The sequence below is a fragment of the Carcharhinus amblyrhynchos genome, unplaced genomic scaffold (genome assembly GCF_965287045.1).
Source record: "Carcharhinus amblyrhynchos unplaced genomic scaffold, sCarAmb.v2.hapA scaffold_41, whole genome shotgun sequence".
In the NCBI taxonomy this organism is placed as follows: Eukaryota; Metazoa; Chordata; class Chondrichthyes; order Carcharhiniformes; family Carcharhinidae; genus Carcharhinus; species Carcharhinus amblyrhynchos.
In genome coordinates, this window is record NW_027649782.1 from 3945638 (window position 1) to 3965528 (window position 19891).

Consider the following 19891-nt stretch of genomic DNA (forward strand, 5'->3'; position numbering starts at 1 on the left):
ACAAAGGACACATTGCTCAAATCGAAGGAAATAGAAACCCAAGCAAGAAGCTACCTTACTCCATGTGACCTCTGGTACTGGGTATCCCGAGGCAAGACACGGGAAGACTGCCGTGGATCCAACTGCTACTTCTTTGAGCTCTGGCTGAGGAGCAATCATGGGGACAGCTACAAGGATAACAAGGATTTTGTTAATGCTGTAACATAGGAAAATATAAAGTTTTACAGGCCAATCTTTGAACATACATACACAACATATGAGGGGACTCAGTAACCTCCCTGACCCAGGTGTTAGAACCTTGTACAACAGGACTGTCCTTGCCTTCAAGCATGTAATTCAACCTGATAGAAAGGCAAATGCTTTTGGGAATATTCTAATGAAATGTTTATTTATAGAGATCAGTATGATGTTAGTTCTATTATCTGGAACAAACGTGAATTGTAGTTGTTTTCAGGGATGTGTCCAACACGGCAAGACCACACGTAATACCCATTCCCTCATTACTCTGACATTCAGGGTCAAGCAGTGGGTACGGAACTGGAATCCCCTGTCCCACACAGAAATTAATTCAGAGCAATATTTGCACTTGGTTTTGCAAGGTGCAGAGACCTTCTGGTTGGCTCATGAACTAATAACTCAAAGGCCATACGTTCGAATCCCACTGGAGCAAGTTATGAGACCAAATTTAATAAATCTGGCCCTTAAAGGGCCAGTACCTAAAACATCACCACAAAATTACTGAATTCCTGAGAAAGCCCAAACTGGTTACACTAAGGCCTTTCAGGGAATTGGTCCTGATATTCTGACCATGCCCAGCCTACACGTGACGCACACATGGATAAGTTGTTATAACTTGTTGTGAGATGCAATGACAATAGCTTCGCAACTGCTGCTCACATACCAAGGGTAAACAGGAAAAAAGTATCTCGTGAGTCAAGTGCAAACTAATAGTTCCAATTATGCATCTGACAACGCAGGTAGAACCTTGCAGCATTCCAATAAAGTCTTCCATTGTCCACTCACCCATACAAACTCACAGTTTGCCTCACTGAGACTGACAATGCAGAGAAGGTAAAGCTTTGTCTCATGCTCTTGTGTCAACTACTCTGGGTAAAGATTCATTCTAGCACAGGGCAGGCACATGGAGAAGCATTTTAATACCAGAAATTTCACTCTGTACCCTGTGGTTAAAGTTAGTGGCATTTCTCCATATTATGAATAGGATATGGAAGAGGTGGAAAAAGTTACTGGAAGGTTTGTCAAGGATGTTAATAGAGCTTTGAGGTTAGAACAATCAGGAAAGACTTAATAGGCTTAACTCTCTGGAAAAAAGAGTCTTTTCCAGAGTCTTATTCTCTAGAAAAGAACAAGTGGAGGAACAATGTAACAGAGATCTTTAAAATTATAGAAACATCATAGAAATCCTACAGTACAGAAAGAGGCCATTTAGTCCATCGAATCTGTACCAATCACAAACCCATCCAGGCCTTATCCTCAAATTCCTATATATATTTTACCCACTAATCCCTCTAACCTATGCATCTCAGGACACTAAGGGGCAATTTTACCATGGCCGATCAACCTAACCCGCACATCCGGGAGGAAACCGGAGCACCCGGAGGAAGCCCACACAGACACGAGCAGAACATGCAAACTTCAGACAGTGACCCAAGCCGGGAATCGAACCCAGGTCCCTGCAGCTGTGAAGCAGCAGTGCTAACCACTGTGCTACCGTGCCGCCCACCATTGCGCTATCATGCCGCCCTTATGAAGAGGTCCAATAGGATTGTGAAATAGTTCCTTAGAGGCCAGTATTCATAGAATAGAATCATAGAACCCTACAGTGCAGAAAGAGGCCCATTGAGTCTGCACCGAACACAATCCCACCCAGGCCCTACCCCCACATCCCTACATATTTTAACCCGCTAATCACTCTAACCTAAGCATCTCACTAAGGGGCAATTTTAGCATGGCCAAACAGCACATCTTTGGACTGTGGGGGGAAACCGGAGTACCTGGAGGAAACCCACGCAGACACGAGGAGAATGTGCAAACTCCACACAGACACTGACCCGAACCAGGAATCGAACCCAGGTCCCTGGAGCTGTGAAGCAGCAGTGCTAACCACTGTGCCACCCACCAGATTCCCTTTATTTACAAACATATCTCCTATATATATATATGTATGTATACATAGGTGAGGCTCCCTGATTGGACAGGTAATCATTACCTCAATCAGGGAGCTCATACTCCAAGAGGCCAGTCTTATGGGCCTCATTGAGGACATTACAGATTGGTGTAGAGACACATCCCCAGTTGTTGGAGAGTCACAAACTAGGGGTAATGAATATAAGACACAGTGAGTCCCCACTTAAAGTTGTGGTTGTGTTCCTGAAAACAGTGACTTTAAGTGAACCATAGATTCCTATAGGAATCAATGTTAAAACTGGAGTTAGGTTCACGAGGTGATCCACTTTGGTAGGAATAATGGTAGGAAGGATTATTACTTACGTGGAGAAAAACAGCAGCAGGCGACGGTGCAGAGGGACCTTGGGGTCCTTGTGCATGAGTCGCAAAAACCCAGCTTGCAGGTACAGCAGGTGGTCAGGAAGGCGAATGGGATGCTGGCCTTCATCGCAAGGGGGATTGAATATAAAAGTAGGGAGGTCTTGCTGCGGCTGTATAGGGCATTGGTGAGGCCGCAGCTGGAGTACTGTGTGCAGTTTTGGGCGCCGTACTTACGCAAGGATATTTTAGCCTTGGAGGGAGTGCAGAGGAGGTTTACTAGGCTGATGCCGGAGTTGAGGGGGTTGACCTATGAGGAGAGGCTGAATAGATTAGGCTTGTACTCGTTAGAGTTTAGAAGAATGAGGGGAGATCTCATTGAGACGTATAAGATGATGAATGGGATGGATAGGATAGAGGTGGAGAGACTCTTCCTGCTCAAAAAAGACAGTAGGACTAGGGGGCACAGCCTCAAGATAAAGGGGGGGCGGTTTAGAACAGAGTTGAGGAGGAACTTCTTCACTCAAAGGGTGGTGAATCTCTGGAATTCTCTGCCCGTTCAAGTGGTGGAGGCTGCCTCGCTAAATATTTTTAAGACGCGGGTTGATGGGTTTTTGATGAGAGAGGGGATTAAGGGTTATGGGGAGAGGGCAGGAATGTGGAACTGAGCCACGACAGATCAGCCATGATCTTATTGAATGGCGGGGCAGGCTCGAAGGGCTGGATGGCCTACTCCTGCTCCTATTTCTTATGTTCTTATGTTCCATCGGATATTTCTCACCCAGAAAACCCAACGTACAAGTTGAAACATTGTCCCATACACGTGCAGCACTGTGCAATCCTAGCCGAAATACCTTGCAAAACAAAATGCATTAGCAATTTAAAAGGAATATAACTTGTGAATAATTGTTTTGGAAAATTGCTATCCTGGCCTCAGTAGAGTGTGAATGGGGTTGACCAGACTCCATCTTGTGGTAGGCGTTGGTTAGTGCAGGTGGAGGCTGAGGCCCCGACTACCTGCAACTGATCGACATCTGCCAGTAGGTGCTGCCTCGGACACCAGCTACGAGCTCAGAAGGGGAACAGATCCTAAGGACTAAGGGAAGAAGCAGCACCAGGAGGGAAGGAGCAATGGTGGGAGTCGACCAGTGGGAGCTGGCAGGGGCGGGAGGAAGCGGGACTGTTGGCGAGGGCGGAAGCAGAGCGGGAAATATCCTGTGAGCAGACAGGCCACAGAAGAGAACATCAAGGCAAAGAACATTAAAGTGAAACCAGCAACACTAAACAGATATACCGCCAATATTTTATTAAAAGCTTTACTGTTAAGTGAGCTGACGTTAAAAGAGGATTATTGTAGTCACTGATGCACCCGATAAGGAATAGACCCTACAGTGCAGAAAGAGGCCCTTTGGCCCATCGAGTCTGCACCCAGGCCCTACCCCCATATCCCTACATATTATACCCACTAATCCCTCTAACCTACACATCCCTGGACACTAAGGGGCAATTTCTAGGCACGGCCAATCAACCTAACCCGCACATCTTTGGACTGTGGGAGGAAACCGGAGGAAACCCACGCAGACACGAGGAGAACGTGCAAACTCCACACAGACAGTGACCCGAGCCGGGAATCGAACCCAGGACCCTGGAGCTGTGAAGCAGCAGTGCTAACCCACTGTCCTATCGTGCTGCCCCAATGGAGGAGAAACCTCTTTATCCAGAGTGTGGTAAAAATGTGGAAGTTTAAATTATACGAAATGTTGAAGGCAATTTATCTGAGTGCACTTCAGGAGAAGATAAATAAGTAAATGGGAGAAGATGAAGAGGAAGGAGGATATGGTGATACCGTCAGGTGAAGTAGGGTAAAGGTGTCCAAAGTCCAAAGATGTGTGGGTTAGGTTGATTGGTCATGCTAAAATTGCCCCTTAGTGTCCCGGGATGTGTAGGTTAGAGGGATTAGTGGGTAATAATATGTAGGGATATGGGGGTAGGGCCTGGGTGGGATCGTGTTCGGTGCAGACTCGATGGGCCGAAGGGCCTCTTTCTGCACTGTAGCGTTCTACGGTAGCAGCGGCTGGTGTTGAACATAAATATCTGTTCCGGCTAGTTGGGAAGAATGGTCTATTCCCGTGTTGTAAACGCTATGGGAACATCTCGATCAATTCCAGATCCCGACCTGGTGCCTGAGCTCCATCGCTGCAGCAATGTGATCTTTCAGTGCAAGTGGCTGAACTCACCAGGAGGCACGGTCGATTCCAATTAGAGCGGCCTGGTGTCTCCGGGAGGCGGGAGCTGCCCGCCTGGCACCCACGGTGAGGGCAGGCAGCAGCCATGTTGGTGGAGACTGTCGCTGTGTGCTACTCCGTAGACCAGGCAACTCCTTAGGAGTGGAAGGAGACAGACAGGGGCAACAGCCCAGCTGTCACTGGGCTCGAACCACACGCTGGTTGAGAAAACCACCGGGAATAAAGTTATTCAGGCCTCGTGGTGACCCCGACATGCCAAATATCGTTTGAGGTTGCTGAGAATTCCAAAATCTGATTCCATTTCAGGCAGGTTCTTCAACAAGATCCTCAAGGAGCTGAAGGGGTTGTCAGTTGGAGGTGAGTGCCTTCCCGGCTCTCTCGCTCCCCCCCCCGGATGAGCAGTCGGAAATTCCAGACTGCTCCAGGTGTCGGGATACTGACACGTTCTCCCGGACTGCAATTATCACAGGCTGTCTACACTGGGCCACCATCCCCCCTCGGAAAGCTGCTCCTGCCACCCTCAAAATATACTAGAGAACGGGTCAAGCTTCACTCACTCTGCACGTACAGAACCACCTCCGACTTGACTGATCCGGCATCATTGGTGGCTGTGCATCGGTAACGCCCAGCGTCAGATTCCTTCACGTGTTCAATTTTCAGCATTCCCTTCTGGATGATGACTTCGGGGGACAGCCTTCCGTCCACTTTACTCCACCGAATCGAAGGCTGGGGATCCCCGATTGCCTGGCATTCGAATTCCACCGACCCGCCCACCATGACCATCTGCATGGACGCCCGCACGTTGATCATGACAATGGGTAAGGCTGAAAATAACCAGCGAGAAAATCATTCACCCGTCCCACTCCCTGCCAGCTCATCTGTTAATAGAGATATAGAAAATAGGAGCAGGAGGAGGCCATTTGGCCCTTCGAGCCTGCCCTGCCATTCATCGCGATCATGACTGATCATCCAACTCAAAACTCAAGACTATTACTTACGTGGCGAAAAACTGCAGCAGGCGACGGTGCAGAGGGACCTCGGGGTCCTTGTGCATGAGTCGCAAAAACCCAGCTTGCAGGTGCAGCAGGTGGTCAGGAAGGCGAATGGGATGCTGGCCTTCATAGCGAGGGGGATTGAATATAAAAGTAGGGAGGTCTTGCTGCAGCTGTATAGGGCATTGGTGAGGCCGCAGCTGGAGTACTGTGTGCAGTTTTGGGCGCCGCACCTGCGCAAGGATATTTTGGCCCTGGAAGGAGTGCAGAGGAGGTTTACTAGGCTGATACCGGAGTTGAGGGGATTGAGCTATGAGGAGAGGCTGAATAAACTAGGCTTGTACTCGTTAGAGTTTAGAAGAATGAGGGGAGATCTCATTGAGACGTATAAGATGATGAATGGGATGGATAGGATAGAGGTGGAGAGACTCTTCCCGCTCAAAAAAGACAGTAGGACTAGGGGGCACAGCCTCAAGATAAAGGGGAGGCGGTTTAGAACGGAGTTGAGGAGGAACTTCTTCACTCAAAGGGTGGTGAATCTCTGGAATTCTCTGCCCGTTGAAGTGGTGGAGGCTGCCTCGCTAAATATTTTTAAGAAGCGGGTTGATGGGTTCTTGATAAGAGAGGGGATTAAGGGTTATGGGGAGAGGGCGGGAAAGTGGAACTGAGCCACAACAGATCAGCCATGATCTTATTGAATGGCGGGGCAGGCTCGAAGGGCTAGATGGCCTACTCCTGCTCCTATTTCTTATGTTCAATAGCCTAATCCTCCTTTCTCCCCGTAACCCCTGATCCCATTCGCCCCAAGCGCTATATCCAGCTGCCTCTTGAATACATTCAATATTCTGACATCAACTACTTCCTGTGGTAATGAATTCCACAGGCTCACCACTCTTTGGGTGAAGAAATGTCTCCTCACCCCCACCCTAAATGGCCTACCCTGAATCGTAGTCATGATGTGGGGATGCTGGCGTTGGACTGGGGTAAACACAGTAAGAAGTCTGACAACACCAGGTTCAAGTCCAACCGATTTATTTGATAGTAAACTCACTAGCTTTCGGGGTTAGTCCCTTCGTCAGGTGAATGCAGAGTTCTGGCCTCAGACAGAGCATATAACAGCACAGACAGTTTACAGATTACTGATTAGAATGCGAGTCTTTACAATTAACCTGTATTCAAGTCCTAAAGTGGCCGACAATGTGAGTGGAAGGAGCACTGATCACAGGTTAAAGAGATGTGTATTGTCTCCAGACAGTACAGTGAGTGAGGTTTTGCAAACCCAGGCAAGTCATGAGGGCTGTCTGGAGACAATACACATCTTTTTAACCTGGGGCTTAATGCTCTTTCCACTCACATTGTCGGCCTCTTTAAGACTTGAATAGCAGGTTAATTGTAAAGACTCGCATTCTAATCAGTAATCTGTCTGTGCTGTTATATGCTCTGTCTGAGGCCAGAACTCTCCATTCACCTGACGAAGGGACAAACCCCGAAAGCTAGTGAGTTTACTATCAAATAAATCGGTTGGACTTGAACCTGGTGTTGTCAGACTTCTTACTGTGTTTACCCCGAATCGTCAGACTGTGACTCCTGGTTGTGGGGTCCCCCTCATCAGGAACCGCATCGACCCTGTCTAGTCCTGTTAGAGTTTTATAAGTCTCTATGAGATTCTACCCTCCCCGCCACCATTCGTCTGAACTCCAGTGAAAACAATCCTAAGTTAGTCAATCTCTCCTCATACATCAGTCCCACCATCCCCGGAATCAGTCGAGAGCAAGAACGTCCTTCCTCGGAAAAGGAGACTGAAACTGCAGACAATACTCCAGGTGTGGCCTCACCAAGGCCTCTGTATAATTGCAACAACACATCCCTGCTGCTGTACTCAACCTTGCTCAGTGAAAGCCAACAAACCATCTGATGTTGGATTCACATGTCTACCTCAGTGGTGCAGGCGGCCAGTAACATTCTGTGCTGTTTGTTGTTAACTGTCTCCTATTTCCCCCTGACTATTGATGGTGTACACTATGAAATACATTGTCACTGCCTTGTGACTTACCTGTCCACTTTTCCTCCTGTCAGTTTTTCTGGGTTAGAACATAGAACACTACAGCACAAACAGGCCCTTCGGCCCACAAGTTGCACTGATCATATCCATACCTACCAGGCCATAGAGCTATCTGTAACTCCCAATCCCATTAGATCCCATATACTCATCCAGAAGTTTTGCAGAAGACCCCAGTGAGTTCGCCTCTACCACCACTGACGGCAGCCGATTCCACTCACTCACCACCCTCTGAGTGAAAAACTTTCCCCTAACATCTCCTCTGTACTTGCTTCCCAGCACCTTAAACTTGTTATTCGTCTGCAAAGGTCCATCTAAACTAGGCCACATCCTGAAAAATCTTTTACAGCCTTGCTTGCTGTTTGTCAAATTCCTTACATTTGCATCACCCACAAATTTCCCCATTCCCGAGTCCAAATCTTCCTCAACAGTGGAAACTGAGCTCCCATCCTCCAAACTCTGTAAGGTTTGGCTGATTCATTTCCCACACCTCAGTCTCCCTCTCCTTATTCAATGACTCTGGGTTCTGTGACACTTCCATTCGAAAATTCACACCTTTGCTTCAAAATCTCTTCTTGCCCTGACACGCTCCCTGTCACTGTAACCTTTATGTGGGTATGCCGGCGTTGGACTGGTGTAAACACAGTAAAAAGTCTGACAACACCAGGTTTTAGTCCAACCTATTTATTTGATAATATACTCGCAAGCTTTCGGGTTAGCCCCTTCGTCAGGTGAATGGAGTGTTCTGGCCTCAGACAGAGCATATAAAGCACAGACAGTTTAGAGATTACTGATTAGAATGCGAATCCTTACACCTAACCTGCTGTTCAAGACCTGAAGTGGCTGATAATGTGAGTGGAAGGAGCACTGATCACAGGTTAAAGAGATGTGTATTGTCTCCAGACAGTACAGTAAGTGAGGTTTTGCAAACCCAGGCAAGTCACGGGGGTTACAGATAGTGCGACATGAACCCAAGATCCCTGTTGAGACCGTCCTCACGTGTGCGGAACTTGGCTATCAGTCTCTGTTCAGCGACTCTGCGCTGTCGTGTGTCGTGAAGGCCGCCTTGGAGAATGCTTACCCGAAGGTCAGAGGCTGAATGCCCGTGACCACTGAAGTGTTCGCCAACAGGAAGGGAACAGTCTTGCCTGGTGACTGTCGAGCGATGTTCATTCATCCGTTGTCGTAGCGTCTGCATGGTCTCCCCAATGTACCATGCTTCGGGACATCCTTTCTTGCAACGTATCAGGTAGACAATGTTGGCCGAGTTGCAAGAGTATTTACCATGTACCTAGTGGATGGTATTCTCACGTGTGATGATGGTATCCGTGTCGATGATCCGACATGTCTTGCAGAGGTTGCTGTGACAGGGTTGTGTGGTGTTGTGGTCACTGTTCTCCTGAAGGCTGGGTAGTTTGCTGCGAACAATGGTCTGTTTGAGGTTGTGTGGTTGTCTGAAAGCAAGAAGTGGGGGTGTGGGGATAGCCCTGGCGAGATGTTCGTCTTCATCAATGATACGTTGAAGACTCCGGAGAAGATGTCGTAGCTTCTCCGCTCCGGGGAAGTACTGGACGACGAAGGGTACTCTGTCCACTGTGTCCTGTGTTTGCCTTCTGAGGAGATCAGTGCGGTTTTTCGCTGTGGCGCATCGGAACTGCCGATCTATGAGTCGAGCACCATATCCTGTTCTTATGAGGGCATCTTTCAGGGTCTGGAGGTGTCTGTCACGATCCTCCTCATCTGAGCAAATCCTGTGTATACGGAGGGCTTGTCCATAGGGAATGGCTTCTTTAACATGTTTAGGGTGGAAACTGGAGAAGTGGAGCATTGTGAGATTGTCTGTGGGCTTGCGGTACAGTGAGGTGCTGACGTGACCGTCCTTAATGGAGATGTGTGTGTCCAAGAATGCAACTGATTCTGGGGAATAGTCCATGGTGAGTCTGATGGTGGGGTGGAATTTGTTGATATCATCATATAGTTGTTTCAGTGATTGTTCACCATGAGGCCAAAGGAAGAAAATGTCATCAATGTATCTAGTGTACGGCATCGGTTGAAGATTCTGTGCAGTGAAGAAGTCTTGTTCGAACCTGTGCATGAAGATGTTGGCATATTGAGGTGCAAATTTGGTCCCCATGGCTGTTCCATGTGTCTGGATGAAAAACTGGTTGTTGAAGGTGAAGACATTGTGGTCCAGACACCTGTGATCGTGACAGACACCTCCAGACCCTGAAAGATGCCCTCATAAGAACAGGATATGGTGCTCGACTCATAGATCGGCAGTTCCGATGCGCCACAGCGAAAAACCGCACTGATCTCCTCAGAAGGCAAACACAGGACACAGTGGACAGAGTACCCTTCGTCGTCCAGTACTTCCCCGGAGCGGAGAAGCTACGACATCTTCTCCGGAGTCTTCAACGTATCATTGATGAAGACGAACATCTCGCCAGGGCTATCCCCACACCCCCACTTCTTGCTTTCAGACAACCACACAACCTCAAACAGACCATTGTTCGCAGCAAACTACCCAGCCTTCAGGAGAACAGTGACCACAACACCACACAACCCTGTCACAGCAACCTCTGCAAGACATGTCGGATCATCGACACGGATACCATCATCACACGTGAGAATACCATCCACTAGGTACATGGTAAATACTCTTGCAACTCGGCCAACATTGTCTACCTGATACGTTGCAAGAAAGGATGTCCCGAAGCATGGTACATTGGGGAGATCATGCAGACGCTACGACAACGGATGAATGAACATCGCTCGACAGTCACCAGGCAAGACTGTTCCCTTCCTGTTGGCGAACACTTCAGTGGTCACGGGCATTCAGCCTCTGACCTTCGGGAAAGCATTCTCCAAGGCGGCCTTCACGACACACGACAGCGCAGAGTCGCTGAACAGAGACTGATAGCCAAGTTCCGCACACGTGAGGACGGTCTCAACAGGGATCTTGGGTTCATGTCGCACTATCTGTAACCCCCGTGACTTGCCTGGGTTTGCAAAACCTCACTTACTGTACTGTCTGGAGACAATACACATCTCTTTAACCTGTGATCAGTGCTCCTTCCACTCACATTATCAGCCACTTCAGGTCTTGAACAGCAGGTTAGGTGTAAGGATTCGCATTCTAATCAGTAATCTCTAAACTGTCTGTGCTTTATATGCTCTGTCTGAGGCCAGAACTCTCCATTCACCTGACGAAGGGGCTAACCCGAAAGCTTGCGAGTATATTATCAAATAAATAGGTTGGACTAAAACCTGGTGTTGTCAGACTTTTTACTGTAACCTTTGCCAGACTCACAGAGCTTTTTGACTCGAATCCCTTGTGCATTCTCCCTCCTCGCACTGCTTGTTTTCCCATTGATGGCTGGACCTTCAGCTCTACAAGTTATCTAGAAACAACTCAATCTTCCCAGAGTCCTTCAAACCCACCTCTCTGGCCAAGGCTCGATTACCCCTTTGAAAATTTCCTCTCTTAACTCAGCATCCATTTTCTGTCTGATTGTGCCTCTGTTAAGCACCTTGGGAAGGGCTTTCCACATTATAGGTGCTACATAAATGCAGCTGGCTGCTCTAACATCTCTCTAACCTTGAAAACACACCATCAGCACTGAGACGCTCACAAAGCACATGAAATAAACACGCTACCAAAACATGACAAATATGGAATAAAATCTATTCACCGATGTCTTGCTTTCTCTCTCTCTTCACTGAAGGGAGAGGTGACTTTCATGTCATATCACAGCCAGCCAATCCTCTGTAAATGCTTAGGGGATCGATGACACATCACTTCCTGTCATACAACGTGGGTGGCCCACTCCTCATGCACTAATAGTCTGACATGCTCAGGTAGCTGACCCACTGCCTTATGTTATTCACCATCAAAGACCAGGCGGCATGGTAGCACAGTGGTTAGCACTGCTGCTTCACAGCCCCAGGGACCTGGGTTCAATTCCTGGCTCGGGTCACTGTCTGTGTGGAGTTTGCACATTCTCCCCGTGTCTGTGTGGGTTTCCTCCCACAGTCCAAAGATATGTGGGTTAGGTTGATTGGCCACGCTAAAACTGCCCCTTAGTGTCCTGGGATTAGCAGGTAAATATATAGGGGTATGGGAGTAGGGCCTGGGTGGGATTCTGGTTGATGCAGACTTGATGCACAGTAAGGTTTCTATAATTCGATGACACGTCTGCAGTGTCCCCGATGTCCCTCACTTGTCCACTCTTCTTCAATCGTCAGCTGCATTGTGATATATCAGCCAATGTTGGCCTCAGCTGGGAATTCTGCGTAAATTCACTTCTGTAACACGTACAAACCATCTTCATAGAATCCCTACAGTGCAGGAGGCAGCCATTTGTACCAACAACAGTCCCACCCCCAGACCCTATCCCAGTAACCCCATGCCTTGCTAATCCCCCTGACATTAGCATGGCCAATCAACCTAACCCGCACATCCCCTGAGTGTGGGAGGAAACCTGAGCACCCGGAGGAAACCCACAGGGAGAACGTGCAAACTCTACACAGATGGTGACTCAATGCCGGAATTGAACCCGGGTCCCTGGCGCAGTGAGGCAACAATGCTAACCACTGTGCCACCCTTTGCAATAACCCGGGTCACAACACCCAGTGCAACCTGACTGTGCAATCGTGCATGAGTTCATTAATAAGAACCCTTCTTTAGGGCAAGGAGTTTTTCCAAACATCGGCCAACGCATTCAAAGGAGGGTAAGAATAACCCATTTCTCTCCCTTGGCCTTACAATCTTTTTAATCACATCTAATTATTTTAAACAAATATGTAGAATTATAGACCTGTCTTTCAATTGAGCCGATGAGTCTAACCTATAACCTACCTTGGATGACAAGTTTAGCACTGTCCTGCACTTGCCCAAATGAGTTTGATGCTCTGCAGATATAAACGCCTTCGTTTCCATCTTGTATGTTTTCTATTCTGTAAAGATAACAATTTGATATCAGATAAACATCCCCAAAGGAACCGAACACAAACGTAACACAAAACCCAGCCTTTACTCCATTTTGCTTTTGAAGGCGGAAAAAAGCCATAAAGGTGGGTACCTGGCATAAAAATAGCTGTCCGGCACATAAGGGGTTAAAAGGCATTAAACCTGCACTGACTTCCAACACAGACACTGACTTTCAAACACAGACAGCTATTTAAAATTTAAACCACAGGACAGACAGTTAATTGAATTGAAACAGGGAACAGATGTTTCAGAAAGCCAGGCACCTTAAAAGAGATAAAGATAGTCCTGGGATAATGTGGTCTGACAGGGAGATTAAGAACAGGAATGCATAAACACAAAGGAACCACTTACTACAAGAATAGAATAAAATTAAGTCATTGATAAAGAGGAAATGTACCCATTCATGGAACAATGTGATAGTGAAACGATAATGGCTGTACCTGTCCATAATAATGAGCTAAGAAATGTTGTACCCATTTGACTATAACGACGTGATAATCGTGTCCGGTCCACCTATTGTGTAAAGGGTATAAAGATGGATCGCTTCTATTATTTCATCGAGAGAAGGTAGCTGTCCAGTACAGCGGGGTGCTGGTACCTTTTCTCCACGAAGCTTTGTTAAATAAAATTGTATTGTTGTTCCTCCAGTCTGACTCCGAAGTGGTAATTTTCCCACAACACTTTGTTACTTGTGTTTATCCATCTTTCAGGTGATCTTTCAGTCACCTCATTTCAAAGCGGAACGATAAGGAATTCGGATCTTTACTTGGACTTCAGTTAAGGAAGAGTCGCCTTTAGAGCGATCAGAAATAACGATTTGTCACCTTACCTCAAGGTTCCTTTATCGATTCTGTGATTTCGTGGCAAGCGCCCACCCTCCTTGAGCCACTCAATCCTGGGTTCTGGGTGACCGGTCACCGAACAGGTGAACTCGGCAGAGCTGCCGATGTTTCGCACCTCAACCTCCGGCGACACTTTCACTGCTGGGGGAGCTGGTGTGGAGAACAGGCAGGAAAAAGAGTTAAGCGTTGTGACGTTCTTTCCGCAAAGCACGACTGTTTCCTTTTCTACTCCAAGTTATTCTATTCCAAGCAGACTACGATCGACCCACCAGCCGTGGAATCCTCAGGAGCACATTGTTCCACGGATGGTGTTTAATCTCATCTGTTCTGTGAGTTGCCACATTAAAACCCGGCCCACTGAGACGTATAAGATGATGAATGGGATGGATAGGATAGAGGTGGAGAGACTCTTCCCGCTCAGAAAGGACAGTAGGACTAGGGGGCACAGCCTCAAGACAAAGGCGGGGGGGGGGGGGGGCTCTGCCCGTTGAAGTGGTGGAGGCTGCCTCGCTAAATATTTTTAAGACGCGGGTTGATGGGTTTTTGATAAGCGAGGGGATTAAAGGGTATGGGGAGAGGGCGGGAATGTGGAACCGAGCCACGACAGATCAGCCATGATCTTATTGAATGGCGGGGCAGGCTCGAAGGGCTAGATGGCCTACTCCTGCTCCTATTTCTTATGTTCTTATGTTCTTATGTTCTACGTGGTTTATTGGAGCTGTGCAAAACTGATCTTTTACCTTGAATATTGGACAAAGTAAGATCTGGGCTAGAAAGTGATCTCGTTCCATCGGGGCCTTCCAGTATAAGAATTATATTTTTAAAAAACGTATGTATCTGATGCAAGGAAAAGAATCAAGTTTGCTAATTGATCAAATAATGTTGTATTTGAAGTACTGTTATTCGCAGATAAGATTCCTGTAAGTTTTGGTACAATAATCTTTCAACAATGTCATTCCAACAGTGTGAAAAATACTGAACAAATATATTTCACCCAGAGTGATTAGATTGTGTATTTAAAGTACACATGTTCAGAATATCAAGGCAATAGTGCATCAACTCATTAGTGTCAAATTAAGGGGGGTGGAGGGGGATAGCTGCATTTGAGAACGATAGTTGGAAACTGTTATACCAAGAGCTTCTTCCAGGATCACAATGTTTTTTCCCTGCTGATACTGTTGAACGTTTCCGGGGTTTTTTTTAACCCATAAGATAATAATGCCAGTTACCATTGCAAGCTCTGAATCACTCAGACCAATCGAATCTCTCCCATTCACTTCCTCAATGGGAAAGCCAACCGAACCTCCCCTCCCTCCCTCACCTTGCCACTCACTTCCTCAATGGGAAGTTCACCAAATACCTCCTGGAATGTGCAAAAAAAAATCATCAGTACGCAAACAAGTTTCTCCCAGTTTAGAAGTTCAGCATCTTTCATTATCCAGTTTATATTACATGATTACACACTGATATATGATGTATGTAGTATATGATTTTTCACTCAGAGGGTGGTGAGTGAGTGGAATCGGCTGCCGTCGGTGGTGGTGGAGGCGAACTCGCTGGGGTCTTTTAAAAGACTTCTGGATGAGTACATGGGATTTAACGGGATTGGGAGTTACAGATAGTTCTACGGCCTGGTAGGTATGGATATGATCGGCGCAACTTGTGGGCCGAAGGGCCTGTTTGTGCTGTAGTGTTCTATGTTCTATAATTCAAATTCAGTAAAAACATTCTGCAGCAAACTATTACGGTGATTACAGAGAGTGCAGTCAATATTTGTTTGATTTATTTTAAAAGCTCCCGGCTTATTTTGGGCAGTTTGACAGTGATCACCAGCTATAAATAGAATAGAATCCCTACAGTGGTCATTCGGCCCATCGAGTCGACAGTGACAACAACCCCACCCATTCCTGTAACCCAACATATTTATCTTGCTAGTCCCCTTGACACTAAAGGTCCATTTAGCACGGTCCAATCAACCTAACCTGCACACCTTTGGACTGTGGGATGAAACCGGAGCACCCGGAAGAAACCCATGCAGACACGAGGAGAATGTGCAAACTCCACACAGACAGTGAGCCGAGCCGGGAATCGAACCCAGGACCCTGGAGCTGTGAAGAAGCAGTGCTAACCCACTGTGCCGCCCACTGATGTTGCAAACTGATATCAGTTAGAGGCGTTGCAGTGAAAACCAATTCTCGTTGGCATCTCATTCAATACTTGTTTAGAACAAGGACGTGGAAAGGTGGTGTGTGCTGGAAGGCTGCAGCCTCAACTGTTATTGGCCACAGATCCTAATTTCTGCCCCCTCAGTGCCTTAAATTGGACATTAAAACAGGAAAATTCAGCCCCAGTAAATTCACAGGTCAGGTCAATTGACAAACTATCATTTTCTGCACTTTCCTTTTTGTCCGAAGAAGGCAGATCATTGATGAAGCAGCTGAAGATGATTGACCCTAGGACACCATCCTGAGGAACTCCTCCTGGACGTCACTGCAGGAGTCCCTCAGGGCAGTGTCCTAGACCCAACCATCTTCAGCTGCTTCATCAATGATCTGCCCTCTATCATAAGGCCAGAATCAGGGATGATTGCCAGTGACTGCACAATGTTCAGCATCATTCACAACTCCTCAGATACTGAAACAATCCATCTCCAAATGCAGCAGGACCTGGACAATATCCAGGTCTGGGCTGACAAGTGGCAAGTAACATTTGCACCACAGAAGTGCCAGATAATAATCATCTCCAACAAGAGAGGACCTAACCATTATCCCATGATATTCAATGGCATTACCATCGCTGAATCTCCCAGTATCAACATTCTGGGTGGTTACCATTGACCAGAAGCTGAATTGGGCTAGCTGTATAAATACTGTGGCTACCAGAGGAGGTCACAGGCTATCATGTGGCAAGTAACTCACCTCCTGACTCTCTATCTACAAGTCAAGAGTGTAATGGAATATCCTCCATTTGCCTGGGTGACCGCAGCTCCAAGAATACTCAAGAAACTCAATACCGTCCAGGACAAAGCAACCCACGTGATTGAATGTTTGTGGGAGGGAAAACAATCTCTCCACCACTGACAAACAGTGGCAGTAATGTGTACCAGCTACAAGGTGCACTGCAGGAACACACCGAGATTCATTTGGCAGCACCTTCCAAACCACAATCACTACCTTCCAGAAAGGCAAGAGCAGCAGATACTATGGAGCATCTCCACCTGGATAGAGGGCCTCAGAATCCCAACATTTGTCTTTGGAATCATTCAGAGATGGCATTATAACTCCTCTTTGGGAGAGCTATCAATTGCATCCTACTACCCAAACTTTTTAGTCAGAGTCCTGCAAATTTTCCAATTCAAGCATATGTCAATTTGCTCTGAGCTCATGGAAGAGGAGAACAGAATGAGAAGACAACAAGACATTTTACTCACATTTCACATTTACTGTTGCAAACGCATCACTTTGACCGACTTTGTTCTTGACAAGGCATCGATACATGCCCGAATCAGATACAACGGCTAGGTTGATCTGCATGAATCCATTGCGTATGACTGCCCTGCTTGGCAAGCTTCCGTTCACCTTGGACCATTCATATGTTATTGGTGGAGTTCCTTGGGATAGGCAATGCAACCGGATGATCTCGCCCACCCTTACGGTGACAACCTCAACGTTAAAGGTGGCATACGGAGCAGCTGAAGAACAAGAAAAGGCAATGTTACTTCAACTGTGTCACTGACGTTAGCTATATAATTAAAAACTAACCATAGCTAATGAAGGATTGTGATTGGTTGCATGGATAGGTGATCAGATACAGTCAACTTGTCTGCAAGTTTTCAGTTCTACTAGAACCACATCTCGTTGACCATGACCAACCTTCCATTGAAGTTCTCCAGTGATAGGTCCCAGCACCTAATCAATGCACTATTAATGTGCCTGTGTGTTTCAACTCAGAGTCCAAAAGCCTCATGACTGAACAATCAATAAATATCACCTTCTAGAATTCTCATCACTGAATGAGAAGATTGGGGATTCAAGGTCAACCTCAAGAGTTGAGCACGTAGCCTGGGCTGGCACCATAGAGGGAGTGCTGCACTGCTGGTGGCCTTTAGTTCCATGAATTCAGTTGAATGTTGAAGTTCTTAGAGCCCTGCCTGAAGAAGAGTGAGGAATTCTGATATCCTGGCTAATTTTCTTCTCTCTGCCAACACCAAGAAGCTAAATCGCTCATCGCTGTTTGTGGGAGTTGTTGAGTGTATCACGTCAGCCTTACTTGTCTACTACAATTAACATCCCTCAAAGGGATTTGCTTGTCAGTGAGCTGCTTTGAGATCTGAGAGATTTGATGGAAGTGTTATTATAAATGCAATTATTTTTTAATACTTGTTACCAGAGCATAAAGACAGAGCTGAGTGCCAGCGTAATATTTTCTCACATTCGACTGGTCAAAAGTGGCACTTTTGATGATTGTTTTGCTCTTATTGGGAACAATTCTGCTAAAAGTGAGAAAAAGTTGGTAACGTCCAAGAAGTCCCAATAAACTAATTGCGTGGGCAGTAACTTAGTGACTAAGTGAATTCAACCACCTGGCTAATAGTTATCCCTCAAAAAGCAGCCCAGAAAACACATTATCTGGTCAAGACTGTTTGTGGGAGCTTGCTGTGCACAAACTGGTTGCTGCATTTCCTGCATTACAACACTTCGGAAGTACTTCATTGGCTGTAACGGGCTTGGGAAAGCTATGAAACACAAATCTTTGCCAATCCTGTTCATCCTGGCACTGTTGGCAGAGCAACTCCAGGCAGCAGAACTTAGTCTCAAAAATAATTAAAAATGCTACCTACACACCAAAAAGCAATAAATCATAGATCGGAATGTTACATATTCAAAGGATGTTGAGAAAGTTAACAATGAACAGCTTCTTACTTTCTACATCCAACTCTATATACAACTCGGAGAATCCTGCAGAATTGGAGGCATTACAGATGTATTGGCCTGAATCCTGCAGTCCCACGTTAGGGATAAACAAAGATCCATTGACAATCCTGTGTTGCCACGGCAGTGGGGCCCGCAGTTTAGACCACTGTATAATTGGAGTGGGGTAACCTAGAGGGAACAAAGAGAACAATCAAGGTTTAATCCGACAAAGAAACTTGCTACGTTTTAGACTCAATTCTCTTTTGTGTTCCCACAAGGGTGTTCAATGCCTGGGGAAGATGCTGAATTGGTGGTTATGCCACAGAACTAGTAATCCAGAGGCCCAGGGTAATACGCTGACGTTCAAATCCCATGACGGCAACTGGTGGAATTTAGATTGAATGAATAAAAAAAATCTGGGATTGAAAGCTTGTCTCAATAATGGTGCCATAAAATTATCATTGTTATTAAAAACCTACCTAGTTCATTAATGTCCTTTAGGGAAGGAAATCTACCGTCCTTACCATGTCTGGCTTACATGTGGCTCCAGACCTACAGATTATCTCTTAATGATTCTCAAGGGATTGGCAACCAATGTTGGCCTTGCCAGCCATGTCCAAACTCATGGAAACGCAAACAATTAAACGTACCTCCTTACCAGTTTAAAAAGAATCAGAGGCTCTATTTCTTTCTATAGTTGCACTGCTTAAAAACTAGCACAGATCCCACCAGAAACGCCAGTGTGAGCTTATTGACATCATTATTCCAAGACTGCTAATATTATTTAATAATAGTCCATTATTATTGAGACTCAGATGGATCTGGGGAGGACATTTATATTGGGCATCAAAAAGTCTAACTTCTGAATAACGTGATAAGAATTCTGAAAGATCTCTAAAGTTATTTCCACCCATTCCTCATCAATGGTTAAGAATTGCAGGATAATCTACAAACATAAGAAACCTTAGGTGCATGTTCAAGTCTGCCAAGTTCAATGCCTTACATCCTGTTATCCTTAACGCTGAGGGACTGCCGAAGGAGACCTTCCTCTACCATCTTATTGTTGCAGGGAATTTTAAACAGTTTCGCTGAGCAGTCTGTGCTGCTTCCTTAGTAAAGGATGTGCTTTTCAAAATCACTGCATCAAACATTCATCTCCTGTTGAGTGAGCTGATTGACATATCATCTCATTGGTAGGGCATGTTGTCGACAGTGGCCAGGGAGGTTTAAATAAGCCAGAGGGGGAAGAAAGAATAACACCTTATTGATTCATAGAATCTCTGCAGTGCAGGAGGCGGCCATTCGGCCCACTGAGTCAGCACCCACCACAATCACACACAGGTC

General features: G+C 46.4%; 1 protein-coding gene across 7 annotated transcripts in view; it reads right to left on the reverse strand.

Annotated features, from left to right (window-relative positions):
• Positions 1–19891, reverse strand: part of hspg2 (heparan sulfate proteoglycan 2) — a 536580-nt gene that overhangs the window by 59215 nt on the left and 457474 nt on the right. For all 7 annotated transcript variants that reach the window (XM_080181499.1, XM_080181505.1, XM_080181501.1 and 4 more), the window contains 6 exons: positions 18557–18736; positions 17065–17325; positions 13622–13784; positions 12661–12758; positions 5309–5575; positions 55–167 (listed from right to left, as the gene is read on the reverse strand). In XM_080181499.1, coding sequence (XP_080037625.1) covers positions 55–167; positions 5309–5575; positions 12661–12758; positions 13622–13784; positions 17065–17325; positions 18557–18736 — 1082 coding nt within the window. The remainder of the gene's footprint in view (positions 1–54; positions 168–5308; positions 5576–12660; positions 12759–13621; positions 13785–17064; positions 17326–18556; positions 18737–19891) is intronic.